The sequence below is a fragment of the Henckelia pumila genome, chromosome 3, assembly GCF_033568475.1.
Source record: "Henckelia pumila isolate YLH828 chromosome 3, ASM3356847v2, whole genome shotgun sequence".
NCBI lineage: Eukaryota > Viridiplantae > Streptophyta > Magnoliopsida > Lamiales > Gesneriaceae > Henckelia > Henckelia pumila.
In genome coordinates this window covers 176,328,847-176,346,003 of record NC_133122.1, presented here as the reverse complement: position 1 = coordinate 176,346,003, position 17,157 = coordinate 176,328,847, and the positions used below count along the sequence as shown (strand labels likewise).

Below are 17,157 nucleotides of genomic sequence, written 5' to 3'. Positions count from 1 at the left end.
GAAAAATATCATAAATAAAGAAAACAAAATTTACAAACAAATTCCATATATGCATCGACGAATCGGTTAAAATAGTAATTAATAAGTACTTCATCCGTTCCATATACGTTGTCTTGTTTTAGTTTTCACACGAATTAAGAAAAATTTATTGTGAAAGTAAATTTTATATAAACTTTCTATTTTATCCCTATTTAATGTATTAAAAAATGATTGTACAATTTTCAAGGTGTAGTTAATAGGGATATATTAGTAAAGAAGTGTAAAAAAATATTACTAAATATGGTGTATGACTATATATTTGAGACAAACAAAAAAGAAAACGTGGACAATATAATTGGGACGAAGGAAGTAGTATATAATAATAATAATAATAATAATAATATGGGTACGTAGCTAGTAAAATGAAGTAGGCAATATTTAAGTTAGAACAACGGTGCTTCCTCCCAAATGCGTAAATTGACTAAATCAAGAAATTAACTCTTCTGGACTCGCTCCATCTCAACGGTCAACTTATTTCATCTCTTACTTTCAACGCTCCATCGCATATAAATTCTCCATCATTTCGATCAAATCCTCAAATCATTCGCACCATACAGATTTCAAAAACCCTAATTTACATACATACATACATACATACATATATATTCATTATTAATTCAACATCAATGGCAGCTGCTGGTGGGTATAGAGATGGAGTCAAGGTAATCATCATCAACACCCAATACGTGGAAACCGACGCAACCAGCTTTAAATCCGTCGTCCAGCGCCTCACCGGCAAAGAGTCGTCCTCCGCCGTGGCTTCCGCGGGCAGAGGACAGCAAAGGTTTCAACGGGACAGCACTCGAGTTCCCTACGCCGAGCCCGTTTTGTCGCGTGGGCTGTCGTTTACGGAGTTCGACAGGATGCTTAAGGAGTTGCCTCCTCTTGAAGAACTCTACAGGCTTTGCTCTGAATAGTTTTTGACTTTATGTACTTATTTTGTATTTTATGCGTTTATATATTTATTATATGTATGTATATATATAGAATTTTGATGATTTTGTTTTCTTCGTTGAGTTTCTGTTTCGGTGCTGATGATCTGAGATTTCGGCCTATATATTTTGTTCTTACCATGTTGATACATTTTTCTTGGGTTTGTTTTAAGTTATTGTTTCTTCTTAATTTGTTTCAATCGTATGAGAATTAAGCACTGTCTGAGAGAGTTTTTAAATAGCATTTCTTAGTTTTTTTTAACAAAATTTTGAAATCTCATGAAATTTTGTTGATGAAAAGTTGAGAACTAGAAGCTCTGGCAAACTACCTTAGTAGTTTGTCATTTCAGAAATTTAGAAAATTGCGAACCTTTTGTACAAATCAAGAAAACTAATAGCTATTAATCATGACGATTAATTGATCAGTTACTCAAGTCTTGCATATTTAACCGGAAACTTTTACTTTTGGTCTCTATTTTATATTTTTGCGATTTTGATCTTCAATATATATTGCGAAATTTCGTGTTGATTCACTATATCTTTGTTTTTTTAAAAGTAATATTTATAGTTATTTTTTTACATGACGTTGATATTACACCAATACAGTCTTGACATTGCGTTGACGTGTATACTGTCACGTCGACGTATACTTCCAATAAAAAAATGACAAATTGTCACAAAACATAAGATAAAAGACTGAAACTAAAACTAATTCTCCGTGCATTTTGAAAGTCAGTAGATATAAGAGCGCAGATGTGAATTTTATTTTGGTGATTGGTTCGAACTTCGAAAGTCTTGTTAATGAAGATTTAAAAATAATGAATCTTCTTAAATGTTCTCAATGAACAAGTCCATAATTAACATCTCATTAATTATGCAACTTTCTTTCATTTATAAATATGTATGTATATAATTTCTTCAAGTTTGGCCATAAGAAAAGCTATTAATTTTTGGGCATGTGGAGCTAGCTCTTTCAAAATTAGCACTTCATCTCGAATATGTTGGTTGATTTATTTTTCCACATAGATTAAAATCATTGAAAAGAAAAATCCAAAACTAACTTTCTACTTCATTCTTATTTATTGAGAGAGACGATCAATAGATGGGGAAAAAAAGCAGAATATGTTGAGAGCTTAATCACAAAATTTTCTGAAGATTTTCGTGTGTAGCCGATCTGCTACCTTAGTTGTGTTGACGTGGCGTGTTGGAGACGTCGAAGACAACACCGTGAAAAATGTTTTTTGAATATTTGTTTTTTGCTACAAATTTTGGCACACACGATTTGTATTTTTTGGTTTTGTTATTATGAGTTTTTATGATGCAATTTGTTCTCTCAACTTGTTAAGCAATTTGTTTTTCATATTGATTACGTTTTCTAGTGATTATTTAACCCGAAGTCATCACACAAGTTTGTGCATAATTATCTGTGTTTTATTCTTTTTTTTAAAAGAAATTATTATGTATGTTGTATCGGTGTTGATAACACCATAGGCGACACTAAATCTTACACGAATTTAAAAAGATAGACCGGTCAACACTAAATCATCTGTGTATACGTCGGTAAAAAAACAAGAAAAAATCAGTTACTACATGTAGAAACTGGAAGGGGTGGGTGGGGGAATACGTTATTTCACCTCCTCAACTTCGGTGGCCAGAAGAGAAAATAGAGGCAACTTGAATTAATTTGTATTACGAGAAATATGAATTCAAATCCACAAGTCATTCCATGCTTCCGTATACAACATATCTACGTATTCAACAACTCTTTTCAAACCATAAGAAAAACTGTATATATCTATGCAGTGAAAATTCTATATAGTTTATTGAGTATGCCTCAGCAAATTAATATAATGTTTGAAAAATAATACTTGATGTTGAATTGTCAATCTCCAAATTAAATTTAATTCTTGATATTTTGTTTTGTTACCATTTTTAATTATTTACTCTCAAGCTATACTTAAATATTATGGTACTATTACAGCATATTCGAAACTAGCTAACTTAATTTGAATATTTTTTGCTTCGTATAGAATTAATTATTTCATAAGTTATTTGTTAACACCAAAACTTAATTGATTTAATAAATCGCGAGATATAATTTCTCCGGGTCACACCCATGGAGGTGCAAAACCTAATTACAGATCTCTCTTCGCACCTCCAATTCTCTATCACATATCCACAAGCATTGTATTGCACCGCTGTGGGGTGTGACCCGAAGAAATTATAGATTGCGATTATTAGATCAATTAAGTTTTGGTGTTAACAAATAACGTTTCGAAAAATGGATCGATTATGCAAAAATAAATTATTTAAGCAAACCGAACTGAAATAACATTGTCCATGTAACTGAACCTATCTAAACTAGACAAATGATCTAAACTAAAAAAGTGACCTTAACTGGAAAAGTTTACCCAAATTAAATTTGCTAAGATAAACTGAATTGAAACTGGACTGAACTTTTGAAGATAAATTTGATCAAGTAATCATTCACGAGTCCAGCAAACATTCCAAGGACATCCAGTTTGGCCAGCTAATTGGATAAAGTTTTTCCCGTACGTACAACTAACTGCCGTTGCGATGTTTCATGCGCAATACAATGGTACAGATATTAGGGAATATTGACGTGGACTATATGACAAAGAAAAGAATACATTTTTTTAAAAAAAACGGATTTTTTTTTAAAATTAGTGACCGTTGCAGTTCAGAGTCTATAAATAGAAGAATATCAGTTGAGGAGAGCTCTCGATTTTTCCGCAATCATTGAATTTACTTACAAGTGAACTAAAGTTATCAAAAGTTCTCAAGTTCTCTCCCTATACTCTATTTGACAAGGGCGTCAAATTGATCAAAGAACAGTACTTTACAAGTTTTGTATCTGATCATTCAAAAGATCAATTTGTGCTAAGTTATTGAGTTATAAATCTTTGTAATAATAATCAGTTTTGTACTATATTCAAATCAGTGAAGCAGCTAGCTAGGAGTTTCAGTTTGGAAGTGTCTAAGTCCAAACTGAATTGGGATCAAGGCCGGTCCTTCCATAAGGCTGAAGAGTTAATGGACTCAGGACCCAAAATTTAAATTTTTTTAGGGCCCATTTTTTTTGGGTTTATATAGGTATATAATAGTAATAATAATAAATACAAGTCCATTAACTTTGTGATTGTGAAAAGGCTCAATTATGTTAAAATAAATTGTAGTCCCAATTCAATCGGCCCAAATTCTTTCTCATTCAATCATTGTCATTTTACGTGAAGGGTGGACTGCGGAGCTTTTTTTCTACCTTTTGTTTCTCTGAGAAAAATATTTCTCTGCTTTGGAGGCTTGCAACTTTAAGTTATTTATCATAATTTATCAAGATTAGTGGAGAAATATTGTGCTGAAAGAAGTTTTTCAAAGTTGAAGCTTATCAAAACATTTCTCGGATCGACTATGTCACAAGAAAGATTGAATGAGTTGGCTATGCTATCAATTGAAAATGAAGTTATTGAAAAATTTGATTATACAGATTTGATTAATATTTTTGCTACCAAAACTATTAGGCGAGTTGTGTTTAAGTGACTATTTCTAATATGTTTGGCATGATTGTTTAGTTATAATAGAAATATTGCATTGTGATAAATATTGTATTTAGTTTTGTTGATTTAATTTAAGAAAATTGTTATGAAGTATTATGAGTGTTCACATGAGCCTTTTTTTTAATTTAGACTCAAGCCAAAAAACTAATAGGATCGGCCCTGATTGAGATTGTTTAAAATATTGTAAGATTCAAAGTCTTCTAGTGAACATTCTTCCAACCGCAAAGAAGGGGTGACTATGACGTCCCGTATTTTTGGACATTTTCAAGAATTAAGATGCGAAAAATACGGAATGTTTTTTTTATAAGCATGCATCGTGCTCATAGGTACAAAGTACTATGCGCAAAATTAAGTTCAGCCAAAGTAACTCAAAATCTCATGATTCAAAACTCGTTTAAACTATCATTGAACAAAATTTTTTGCTCATACGGGAACGCCAAACTTCCTCGTACATGCAAAACTTGAAACTGTAAATATGTGATCTCAAAATAACGTATTTAAAATATGGTTTGATCTTAAAATGACATGCTAAAACATGAGTTCAATAAACATGCATAACATTAATTAAATGTTCAAGATTTCGTGGACATGCCATAAGATTCTCGAACTTGTGTGCCATGCAATTTCTTCTCGCCTCCTCGACTACTCAACAACCTCTAAATTATTAACTTTTTCTTTTACATCTGCACCACACAATTAGTATGGTGATTCTAAAAACTCTGCAAGAAATCTTCATTACGTAGCTAATACATGATAAAAAAAATCATCATGTTTTGGACGTACAAGACTTGAACATAAACATAATGAATATAAAATCATGCATTTAAAAATAAATTCAACTACTTCATTTTGAGGTGATGAAAAATGTGAGGACCTTGATTCTAATCATCTAAAAGAAGCATAATCAAACAATTAACGAATCAAAAAGCCAAAAAGATCTCATCAATTTTTTTTATTTTTTAAAAGGCCTCGCTCGAGCGCACGGGAACCGCGCTCGAGCGAGCACAACTCGGCTCGGAAAACAACAAGGAAGCTCGCTCGAGAGGCAGCAACATGCGCTCGAGCGAGACCAAAGTTGTCTCAAATTTAAAACCAAAGAAACCACTCGCTCGAGCGAGCACCACATGCGCTCGAGCGAGACGGTTGCTGGGCCAACAAAATCCCAGAAATTGCCGTCTCTTTACCCAACTCAAAATTCACTCAATTTCAAAGCAATTCCCATAAATACATTCCAACAAGAATTAACTCAAACAACATGCATAATATAGTACAATACCGATCTAGAGTTGTACATTTTTTCAAACTAGTAGTACATGCTTCGGTTCTAGTTTACAATCCAAATACAATACAAGTTCGAATTACAATTCGACTTCTAAAAACACCAAGTCCTCACTCTATCGTCACATCCCATCTATCCATGTGATCTCTGGCTCGGTCCCGCCCTATCTGTTGCCAAGCACACATACAAAGATAAGACAACAGCCGAATAAACCAGTGAGAATAATATTCTCAGTATAAGCAACCAACATGCTATATCAAATAATATATCAACTCATGATATACATATCAACAAGGCAAATCCAAGAGAATCTAAATGAGATGCATGTCTTTAAAATAAGGATTATCATACTCAGATAATCAAAAAGAGATTCGGTTATTCATTTATTCTGTTGGGATCCCGAGGTAAGATATCACAACTGAAAGAGTGGGTGCTCGGTTAGCCAACTTGTGGCTAAGGGCTTTTATAACTCTATGTAAAACAATCTTTTGTTTAATATAATTTACACTTTTATAATAGCATTGACTTTATCTTTCTTCATATTGTTATATTATGATATACTATTGTTGTTTTGATAAAGACCTTGAATATACTATAATGTATGTAAGATGTGGTAGCACATGGGGATGGCTATCATGAAACACATCTTATAGTCACTGTATATTCTAAACTGTTCCTAGTCAATTGAGCCGTCCGCAAATAAGGATAAGGATCGCTCGAGATTGAGACTAGCATTTGCGATGCCGAGTACCACGTTTCATTGGTATGGAACATAGAGATGTTCAAAGCATGCAAATGGATATTCATATGATGAATGATCGAACTACCCTATTCGGACTTTCCAAGTGGTTATCACTTATCGAGTGGATAAAGTCCGCGGTTTTGGTTGTACACCATTAGTCCTTATTACTTGAAACATCATTGAGACTCTATATACTAGTACTGTACTTTGACTCGTTTACCGACTCTATTGGGGTCATCAGGTGTCGGGATTGGGTACAGTTACGACACATATAGGAGTCGATGCTTTGTAGTCAAGGATTCACCACATACTTGTGAGTGTGAATATCCTATGCGATCTGAGGAGATATTAGTGTGACGAATCTCTGGCCAGAGTACATGATGTGTTTTAGGTTACTTGGTGTTCCTAGTCTTGGAGATCTATTAGTGACATGATGTGTTTTAGGTTACTTGGTGTTCCTAGTAACACATGCGATGTCACTAATAGATCTCCAAGATGTTATGCATAGTTATCGAATCTCGAACGACTCTCGATATACCAATGGTTGTTGATTCGATCGGGATATTTGGTTGAAGGGACCGTACTGTACGCTAACCAAAATCTACTGGTTCTTGCAGGCACTATCAGTAATACCTAGGGAATCATGGGGCGATGCTGCTAGGCGCTCTTACCATGATTCGATGGGTAAGTCGGAAATTGTTGTTCCGAGTCACAAGGAGTTGTGAGCCCACGGCTAGCTGTATTCCTGAACCATTGAGGGTTACACAAGTAATGGATTACTAAAACCCCGTAGAGATAGTTAAATTTAAAGAGTAAAATTTAATGAAAGAGAAGTTGGACTTCTTAACTAAAGGGAGTGGGATTTCCTAAAATGACACAGTGATGGGCATTTTTGGAAATCACTGAATTCGGATTCAGAAAAATTATCTTGACTCTAAAAGATGCAGAAATGGTTTCTGTGCACATTGGTGAAATCAGTTTATCAATCGGAGTCACGATGAATTTTATATTAATTTTTATAACAACAGGCTTGGCTTGTTGGGCTTAAGTTATGGATTGTGGGCTTTAAGGAGTTAGAGTCCTGATATAATTATAACTTAATCCAGTCTAAAAATTATCTATAAATAGGACTGCAGTGTTTGAAAATTTGGTGTAGCATTCAGTCTTGAATTTTCGAAAATCAGTCTAGATTATTCAAGAGGATTTTCGAAATCCTCTGTCCCTTTCGAAGAAAATTCGGCTTGTGATTTTATGAAAAATTACAATCTGAATTAACAGATCATATCTGTTTATTCTCTACGCAAACTTCTGATTGATTTCTAGTGCAGTCAATCAGAGGGTTTTGTTTTCTATTCGTGGACCTGATTGAAGAAACGTTCGTTCATCAGTTCCGGGAATATACAACAAGAGCAGATTAAATTCTGTTGGTGTCCATACTCTCGCTTCGAGATTTTAAGGTAAAATATTTAATTGTGATTATTTATTTTACTTACACAAATTTAATCGTAAAAGTTTTGATACCCAGATATGGAATCGTTCCATATTAATAAAATAAAATTTTTAAACTTCCGCTGCACCGGGTATCAATTCTAATTGATCTGAACACGATTTTCCAACAGTGTTATCAAAGACAAGTTGCTCAGATCAAACGATTAAATTAATCGATTGTACAAAATTTTTAAGCCTCGGTTTTTGAAACAAAACAAATTTTTAAAAATCAAAATTTTGACGGGCAAAACACGGGCAGCGACGGGCTGCCCAGCCCGAGCCCCGATCGGGGCACGGGCTGCCCGGGATTGTCCCGGGCAGCCCGGAAAATTAAAATTTTATTTTTAAAAAAATAATAATAAATTTTGAATTTTTGAAATTCTAGTGTTTGATCCGATCGAAAATTGTTTTTGATTAGATCACGAGGCATCGGATCGAATTGTTCAAGTCCGAAATTTTTAAAATTGATTTTTGGATAAATTTGAATTTTTGGAAAATTTATAAATTTTATCCGTTAAATTAGATTTTATAAAATTAATATTTTTTGGTACAATTGATGATAAGATATGATCTTATGGATGGATAAGATAAAATATGATTTTATCTTTTAATTATGATGCCTTTGCATGTTTATCCAATTATTTAATTATTGAATTAATTAATGGATAAAGAATGATCGATTGCCATGACCAATGTTTTAGGTGTATGTTAGGTGATTTACATTTGTCTTATTGTTGTTGGTGTTTATTAATGGGCTTGGTTTATAGCCCAATATGATTGTCATATGTAATAAAAGTGGGCCTGGTTTATGGCCCGTTCCCACCCCTAAAAATGTATCCCATATATGTCATCGAAATTTATTGTAAATTTATTAGACTTAGTGGGAGACAAAGATTTGAAGAAATGGTGGGCCCATCAGACAATGAAGATCGAAAAAATGTAAATTGGAAGCACAATATAATGGGATTGCATTGCATACTTACATATCACCTAGGATTGGACTTAGACTCGTGATTGGCAACCACGGGTCGATTAGTTAATGAGATCGATCATCCTTAAATAATATATGATATTATTGATGTATGCATGTTTAGACTAAATTGTATGTGTAAGGCCCGAAAATATTAAGTTCTTAATTATGGGATTTAAGATTTAAATTCCAAATAAGAGGGAAAAGATGAATTTAAGAATGTATGGAAATTAGAGATTTCAATTTCGGGTCAAAAATATTTAATTTGAGGATTTTTCGGATTTTAAGATTTTAATATCCGGAATTCTTAAATTAAAAGATTAAAAATATTGAAATTGATATTTATGGAATTTAAGATGGAAATTCCAAGATTATAAATATCAAGGATTTAATTTGAGGATGAAATTCGAGCAAGGGCCAATTTGCAAATATTGAGCAGTTCAAGGACTAAAATGCGATAAGGTTCGAAATCATTTAATTTTAATTCGAGAATATGTAATTTGAGAATATTTAGAGTTTAGACTTGAATTCTAATATTCTTAAATTATTTAGGATTGAAATTGAATTAAATCGCTTGTCCGGGAATTGATTTGCAATTATGCAAAAGTGTAAGGGCCAAAGTGCAATTTCATTGGCAAGTGGATGACACATATGTGATATAGTGCATTGCACGTGTATACCATTCAGAATGGAATCAGAAAATCGAGAGCAAGGTTGGAAGAATTGGTCTGAAGCAAATTTCATATTTCAAGTCCCAATTAAATTCAATCCGCCCGGTAGAATTTACGATTGATCGTATATTTGCGATCACGGCTTCGAGTGCTACGTTTTGACGTAAGTTTTATGAAGTTCTACCATGTTTGAATTTTATGATGTTTTTGGAATTAAGATTTGATTGTATAAACATGTTCTAGCATATACGACGATAGCATATCTAAGACGGATCGAGAAAAGATCGTCGTTTGGACATGTTTTGGAATATTGAAAGAATTATCGAAATTCTGAATTTTGAGGGCTGCAATTCACGTGATTAGGCTGCTGAATTATGGAGGTTATGATACTTATAAGATTGTCTAATTGATGTTTAAGCTTTTAGAATTTCCGGTTTTAATCTGTTACGCCGCCGGTTCAAGATTTTGAATTGATATGTATTATCAATTTCTAAAGCTCATCCTCAAGTGTTTAGTGGATGAATTGAATATGCAATTGAGTTTAGAATGATATTTGAATCGAAAGATTTATCGGATTCGAATAGTTGCGACGTCGGTTTGAATTTCGATTGTATTAACAAGATTTGAACTGAATAAGCTTTAAAGAAACATCGATTCAGATTGGAAATTGATGTTTAGTTATGTTATAATATATTTCAGATTTGAATTGAAGATTATCGAATTCGAATAGACGAGTTCGAGTTTGAATGACTCGAAGTGTTTAAGATTGAATCAAGAACACCTTCAATTAGCAAAGATTGAAATGAGCAGAAGTTGATGACAGATTTGGACAGCTTGTAGTTGATAAAGAATTGACAGAGTGTCAGATATTTTAATCAGAATACAGGTATGAATAGACATTAATAAGATGGGCAGAATAACTCGAGATTGTTGTTGATTATCGAGTTGCCTAAAATCACATACATGCATGTTTAATATATGTTATTATTTACGTTTACATAAATGGGATAGATTATTCAAGATAGATATCTTCTTGAATTTCCAGAATATTTATGTCAATGTTTATTTGTCTTCTTTGATTTATATTATGTTCTGTATTGAACAAGTCTTACATATTCCATGTGATGCTTACAGATTTGTCGGTATCTTTGAGTGATTATATGATCATATGATTATATGATTGATGTGTTCAAGATGTTGTTTTAGCTTATGTATGATTTGATGCATTCAGATTATGTTGCATTCATCTTGAACTCCAGCCTGAAAAGTACAGAGGGTTGAAAGGCCTAGAATGCAGATGACGTTTGTAGAACTGTAGTTGAGTGGCACGGAATATAGATTTACTTCCAGAGTCAGATGACTCATGGCACGGAATATAGATTTATTTCCAGATCTAGATAACTCACTATAGTTGAACCAACGTCAGGGGATTGAGAGATTTGACGCCACCTCGATTGGGAGAGTCGGTGGTTAGTTAAAGATTTTATTTTCCCGGGATCCCAGAATTACGATTTATTGATATCAGATTCGATAGCCTATTCCTTGGCACATGCATTGCATTTATGCATTAACCTAGAGATTTCTAGGGATTAGAATATGCGTTTATAAATGCTAGCATGTTATGTTATGACATTCAAGATTTGAATGAGTTTATATACTTGGTATTAAAGATGAACATACTATCATGTTTTACCTCCTATTACATGATTGAAGATTTATGATTCATTTGGCATATAGATATCATATGTTTAACTGATGTATATGCATGTTGTTCATACTGAGATTTATTCTCACCGGAGTTATCCGGCTGTTGCTTTGTTTGTATGTGTGCATTGCATCAGGTTTGGGGCATGAGCGAGTCAGATGTGGCTTGGATAGCTCAAGATTGAGAAAGATTAGCATGTGGTGACTTCGGGCTAAGAATAGATTACTGTCAAATGCATGTTAGAAAGTGTTGATTTAGTTTGAGCTTAGAAAACTTAAAATTGAGTTTATTGTATTGCATCTTAGAAACATGTATGCGATTATTGTTATGTATAGATATGCATGTGTTTATGCTTCGGACATATTGAGATTATGTATGCAATTTTTCAGATTTGAAATAGCCCTAGCAACTTTGATCTTTGTTGTAGCCTTTGATAATTTTTATAAATTTCTGCACCGACCCTTCTTGGTAGAATGAGCATAACTTTTTACTGAAAACTCCGATTAGGGTGCGGTTGGCGGCATTAGAAAGCTAAGACAAAGATCTACAACTTTTATGTTTATCATTTTACCAGATTCTGTCCGAAACCTATGCGCGGGCGCGCCTGAAGTGGGGCGCGGGCGCGCGTGGGGTTCTTAAAAAAAAAATTTGGTTTGAATATTCTTTTATTATATGATTAATTGTTGATTAATCGTTTATTGCCTTAAGATGAGATTAACAACCCGAGGTCCCCACAACAGGTGGTATCAGAGCATAAAGTCTTGGACTAAGATAGAAGTTGAGCGGGGTAGATTGAGTCGCATGCATTTATAGTATGGCATGAGTATGTTTTACTTGCTTTACATAATTGTATGCGACTATGATTTCTTGATTGAACACTACTTGCTTTATTGAGATAAGAATTACATGCTTATATGTTGTTATGTATGCCTGATTTCTTGAATTCATTAGAATAAGTGAATTCGTTTTAAGCACTGTAATATGTGAAAAAGCATGAGAAATTGCAAGTATGTGTTCTATTAAGAAGCATGAGATTATATGTACGATATACTGACATTGTGTGTTATAATATCTGCCATATATATTGCTTCTATTATTGCATAAGACAGATTGTACAGATAGAATGAGAACCTCATATAGAACAGAACCGCAGACAGAACAGAATAGAGTTGAGGTAAGTTTTTGAGCCGATCGATATGATGATTGCCCTGAGGAGTATGTTAGTTGAACAACTCCAAAGCTAGTACTCGCCAACTCAGAAAGATACAGAATATGCTATGTCTAGAAAGGGGTTGAATTGAAAAGCTGAATCAGTTGTTCAAGTGAAGAATATTCAGATGAACATAGAATCAGCTTGATTTTATATCAACTCCAGGACTTAGCTAGAAGTTGGTGAAGCCAGAAAAAAAAAAAACAAAACAAAATCATGAACCGGTAGTATGAGGCAGAGTTGAATTCTTATTCACGCCTCACAATTATGATAATCACCAGATATTCCATAGCAGTATAGCTATGCAGCAAGAACAACAAGAAATAGTGACAACATCAGCAAAGATTGATTCAATCTCAACGTCAGCAAATGAATAACTATAAGCATAAGTCCCCTAGTTGAAACAGATCAAGAGAACAGTTGAATGACAGATAATTGTTTAGGCAATAAGCAAGTACAGAAAATGCGGCTCAAGTTGTATCAGATAAGAATCTTACAGGTAAGTGAGTTAATTCTAGTTAACCACTTGTATATTGCTTATATAGCATACATTCATAGATCAGTGATTTGTTATGCTATAATCTGTATCTGATGAGACTTTATTTATTGTATTTGCTGAGATTTTGTCTTTAAGTAGATGGAATGCATGTGAAAGATTAGTTATAGACGATGCAATACAGAATTGAGGAAATAAGATTGAATGTACTAATATCAGATATGGGATATTAAGTTAAAAATTTGTGCAATGATAAAGCAATAGAAATGTATAGAAATGTATGATATGAGTTTCAGACATAAGATTTTGTTATTTTGGTACTAATTAGATCATGTTGACTGTAGAAGAATGTCAGTAGAAGTCTAGTCGATATACTGAACTAGTACAACATTAACCTAGAATTGACAGCTATGTCAGTGGTTAGAATGTACAGAAATAGTTCAAGCATATTTCGACTTTTCGATGACATGAATGCAATTCTTTTTAGAGTGGTGTCTAGTACGAAAGTATTATGACAACTTGTATAGAAGAGCATTACTTGATCTGAAGAACTTCAGAAACAGCTAGCAGATTGAGTAGAAAAGAATTATGTAGTACCGAAATGATTCTATGACAATGAGTTAAGTCGAAAAGAGTATATTCGACTATTGTCAGCTGAGAAGTAAGAATTAATAAAAGAACTCATATCAATAGAGAATAAGAAATATCAGTTACAGTTGAGCTTTTTCTTCAAATTTTGCTGAAGCTATTACATCATAGAAATCATGATTCTTGAATTTCTTGATATCGATTTAGAGGTTGTGTTATTTGACCTCGATTGATATTGATCGACTCTTATTTTGCTAGAGTCTGCTTTGATTCACTCGCTGTCATTCAGAATATTTGATTTTGACTGACATTTCCTTGAGCGAGTTCCTTTGTTTGGAAATTTGAGAATTCTTGATGATTTGATGTGTTTATTCAGTATATTTTGAAGTATTTGGCTCGTAACTGATAGAAATTCAGATTCAGACCATCAGCAAGATTTATGGGTTTTAGATAATTGATGAATTTATTGGGTACGGATCTGTACTTGTTGAATATTTATGCTTGACAGATACTTAAACGATCAGAATTGTTGCGATCCAAGCTAAACTCGATTGGTTTGGAACGATAAAAGTAACATTGATCTAAGATCAAGCAATAGAATATTGATTGAGAACGCTAGATTAAGATAAGAGATAAGACAGCAGAGCAGAACAGATGAATTTTTGCGGTGAGTAATCGTTTGATTATGCCAGATGTTCTAGATATGGAATATCAGATTCTGAAAGATGCATATGACAACAGATTTAATATCCATTTAGTTGTCTAAACATGTATGACTTACACGTAGTCAATACTTGGAAATTAGTATTGGAAGAAGAACTGAAAACAGATACGACAGAATTGACAGTACCAATACTAAAATTCCAGTAAAAGAAGCAGAAAATAAGAACGCAAGTGGTTTATGTAACAGATTAGTTACATAAGAGTTGAAAACAGATCAACTTTGTGAACGACTTTAGTTTGAATCTACTCGAATCGTCATGATTTTGCGGTTTAGAGTGTAGTAGATTTCTACAGATTTATGAATATGTTGTATTAGATATGATACAAACATAAAAGATACTTGTCATGCATTTAGCAAGATGATCAGATTACAGGAATTATGGAAATCTATTGTCAAGATAGAAACTTTAGATTTGTTTTCTAGATTGTGGCATTGATTGTCAGATGTTCTGAGTGTTTGGTTGTATGAGATTTCATTATACCATCCTCTGATTAGTGGACTATCAGATGTGATTATCCAGATTTCCGAGGATATGCTCAGAACTATAGTACTAGATTCGGTACTAGTTGCTTGATTATTTGCCACGTGATTACTATGATTCATGTGACAACTATTTGATTGATATAAAGACAATATTTTGATGATTGATTAATCAGAAACACAGAATTGTCTTTATATTGAAACAATCTTATAGAAATATCAGCTATCAGACCAGATATGAGTCAAGAAACGATAGAGAATGTGAAGATTGTTTCGAACAGAATAAGAATAGAGCAGCATGAATAGAGCTAGCAAATGAGCAACATATATAGATTTTGAAGCCTGAACAGAATGATCAGCAAAGAAATTCTTTTCCCAAGCATCATTAGGTTCAGAAAGAGATTTTAGAAGCTATGAGTATTTGATCTAACTAGTTGATTAATACTCAATCGTGAATTGTCAGATAGATGAATTGTTATCCATATGCAGTGGCTGAAGAATCTCAGCTAGAATATGTAGGTGCATTCAATTCAGATACAACAGAAGTCGATAAGATTGTAAGCAAGACAGACTAACTAATGCAGAGTTAGATCACGAGAAAAAGCAACTTAGATATAAGTTGACTCAGTGATTATATGTTTTACAGAAGTGATCAGGAAGAGTAAGATATTATAGAAGAGAAGATATCAGAATAGATATCGAAAGCTCAGAGAATTGAAGTCAGTATTACTTCAGTCAGCTATACAACTTATGAGAATCAGCAGTAAGATCGAATGCGATTTCGAGGACGAAATCATTCCTTAGAGGGGAGGAATTGTAAGACCCGAAAATATTAAGTTCTTAATTATGGGATTTAAGATTTAAATTCCAAATAAGAGGGAAAAGATGAATTTAAGAATGTATGGAAATTAGAGATTTCAATTTCGGGTCAAAAATATTTAATTTGAGGATTTTTCGGATTTTAAGATTTTAATATCCGGAATTCTTAAATTAAAAGATTAAAAATATTGAAATTGATATTTATGGAATTTAAGATGGAAATTCCAAGATTATAAATATCAAGGATTTAATTTGAGGATGAAATCCGAGCAAGGGCCAATTTGCAAATATTGAGCAGTTCAAGGACTAAAATGCGATAAGGTCCGAAATCATTTAATTTTAATTCGAGAATATGTAATTTGAGAATATTTAGAGTTTAGACTTGAATTCTAATATTCTTAAATTATTTAGGATTGAAATTGAATTAAATCGCTTGTCCGGGAATTGATTTGCAATTATGCAAAAGTGTAAGGGCCAAAGTGCAATTTCATTTGCAAGTGGATGACACATATGTGATATAGTGCATTGCACGTGTATACCATTCAGAATGGAATCAGAAAATCGAGAGCAAGGTTGGAAGAATTGGTCTGAAGCAAATTTCATATTTCAAGTCCCAATTAAATTCAATCCGCCCGGTAGAATTTACGATTGATCGTATATTTGCGATCACGGCTTCGAGTGCTACGTTTTGACGTAAGTTTTATGAAGTTCTACCATGTTTGAATTTTATGATGTTTTTGGAATTAAGATTTGATTGTATAAACATGTTCTAGCATATACGACGATAGCATATCTAAGACGGATCGAGAAAAGATCGTCGTTTGGACATGTTTTGGAATATTGAAAGAATTATCGAAATTCTGAATTTTGAGGGCTGCAATTCACGTGATTAGGCTGCTGAATTATGGAGGTTATGATACTTATAAGATTGTCTAATTGATGTTTAAGCTTTTAGAATTTCCGGTTTTAATCTGTTACGCCGCCGGTTCAAGATTTTGAATTGATATGTATTATCAATTTCTAAAGCTCATCCTCAAGTGTTTAGTGGATGAATTGAATATGCAATTGAGTTTAGAATGATATTTGAATCGAAAGATTTATCGGATTCGAATAGTTGCGACGTCGGTTTGAATTTCGATTGTATTAACAAGATTTGAACTGAATAAGCTTTAAAGAAACATCGATTCAGATTGGAAATTGATGTTTAGTTATGTTATAATATATTTCAGATTTGAATTGAAGATTATCGAATTCGAATAGACGAGTTCGAGTTTGAATGACTCGAAGTGTTTAAGATTGAATCAAGAACACCTTCAATTAGCAAAGATTGAAATGAGCAGAAGTTGATGACAGATTTGGACAGCTTGTAGTTGATAAAGAATTGACAGAGTGTCAGATATTTTAATCAGAATACAGGTATGAATAGACATTAATAAGAT

General features: G+C 33.1%; 1 protein-coding gene across 1 annotated transcript; it reads left to right on the top strand.

The window, feature by feature from the left end:
* Positions 1-563: 563 nt before the first annotated feature.
* On the top strand, positions 564-1,037 carry LOC140893309 (VQ motif-containing protein 1). The gene has a single exon (XM_073302366.1). It carries the CDS (start codon positions 666-668, stop codon positions 954-956), a length of 291 nt encoding a protein of 96 aa, XP_073158467.1. The 5' UTR covers positions 564-665; the 3' UTR covers positions 957-1,037.
* Positions 1,038-17,157: the final 16,120 nt, after the last annotated feature.

Bases quoted from the DNA above. Each gene is read 5' to 3' on its own strand.
- LOC140893309 (XM_073302366.1), top strand. From the start codon at position 666: ATGGCAGCTGCTGGTGGGTATAGAGATGGAGTCAAGGTAATCATCATC.